The sequence below is a fragment of the Protobothrops mucrosquamatus genome, unplaced genomic scaffold, assembly GCF_001527695.2.
Source record: "Protobothrops mucrosquamatus isolate PMUCROS unplaced genomic scaffold, P.Mucros_1.0 scaffold5651, whole genome shotgun sequence".
Lineage (NCBI taxonomy): Eukaryota > Metazoa > Chordata > Lepidosauria > Squamata > Viperidae > Protobothrops > Protobothrops mucrosquamatus.
In genome coordinates, this window is record NW_015391503.1 from 1 (window position 1) to 1,109 (window position 1,109).

General features: G+C 41.7%; 1 protein-coding gene across 1 annotated transcript in view; it reads right to left on the minus strand.

Annotated features, from left to right (window-relative positions):
* Nucleotides 1–943: 943 nt before the first annotated feature.
* Nucleotides 944–1,109, minus strand: part of LOC107299878 (formin-binding protein 1-like) — a gene marked incomplete at both ends in the record, with an annotated part of 23,028 nt that continues 22,862 nt past the window's right edge. Inside the window, one exon of the mRNA XM_015829219.1 lies at nucleotides 944–1,092. Coding sequence (XP_015684705.1) covers nucleotides 944–1,092 — 149 coding nt within the window. The remainder of the gene's footprint in view (nucleotides 1,093–1,109) is intronic.

A 1,109-nucleotide genomic window follows, 5' to 3' on the forward strand; every position in this document is an offset into this window, starting at 1 on the left:
TAATCATCTTTGTTGCTCTTCTCTGTACTCTTTCTAGAGTCTCAACATCTTTTTTACATCGTGGTGACCAAAACTGGATGCAGTATTCCAAGTGTGGCCTTACCAAGGCATTGTAAAGTGGTATTAATACTTCACGTGATCTTGATTCTATCCCTCTGTTAATGCAGCCTAGCACTGTGTTGGCTTTTTTGGCAGCTGCGGCACACTGCTGCCTCATATTTAAGTGATTGTCCACTAGGACTCCGAGGTCCCTCTCGCAGTTACTACTATTGAGCAAGGTACCCCCTATACTATACCTGTACATTTGGTTTTTCTTGCCTAAATGTAGAACCTTACTTTTTTCACCACTGAATTTCATTTTGCTAGATAGCGCCCAGTGTTCAAGTCATGGGTAGCATTAACTTGGATAATGCTTTCTTAGACAGGCTGTCAAATGAATAAACATGCCTTATAGCTAGTAATGCTATGCTGCTGAGCTTTCATGTTGCCCAGTTGAGTTTGTTGAGTTTTTCAAGTTAGTTGAAATATAAATACAACCTTACCAAGTGTACTATGCATTAGGAAGAGGCCTCCAGCCAACAACCAGAGATGCCGGTATTTCTGCAACTTGGGTAATTTGGTGCATTTGGCAGAGACTAGCCCTACTTTTGTGGCAAATTAAAAGGCCTTGTTTTGAGTTCCCATTGTTCTTATAGTGTAATACTCTAATGCAGAGGTCTTCAAACTTGGCAACTTTAAGACTTGTGGACTTCAATTTCCTGGCTGGCTGAGGAATTCTGGGAGTTGAAGTCCACAAGTCTTAAAGTTGCCAAGTTTGAAGACCCCTGCTCTAACGCTACGAATCGTGTTTCGTTGAACAATGAAAACTCAAGAAACATCCTGGATTGATTCAAGGTCGCTCACATTTATCCTATTACGCAGACTTCAGTCCAATTAACCTTACCATCAAACGGGTAGATAGCTTTACAATGTCCTATAGCTGGCAAAGGATCGTCATCTTCAAACTCGTCATCAAATTCATTATGGGGGCCGTGCTGTTGGGGTGGGCTTCGAACTTCTTGGTTTGCATCATCGGTGTAGCTCCCCTCAGGACTAAAATGTAATAGATA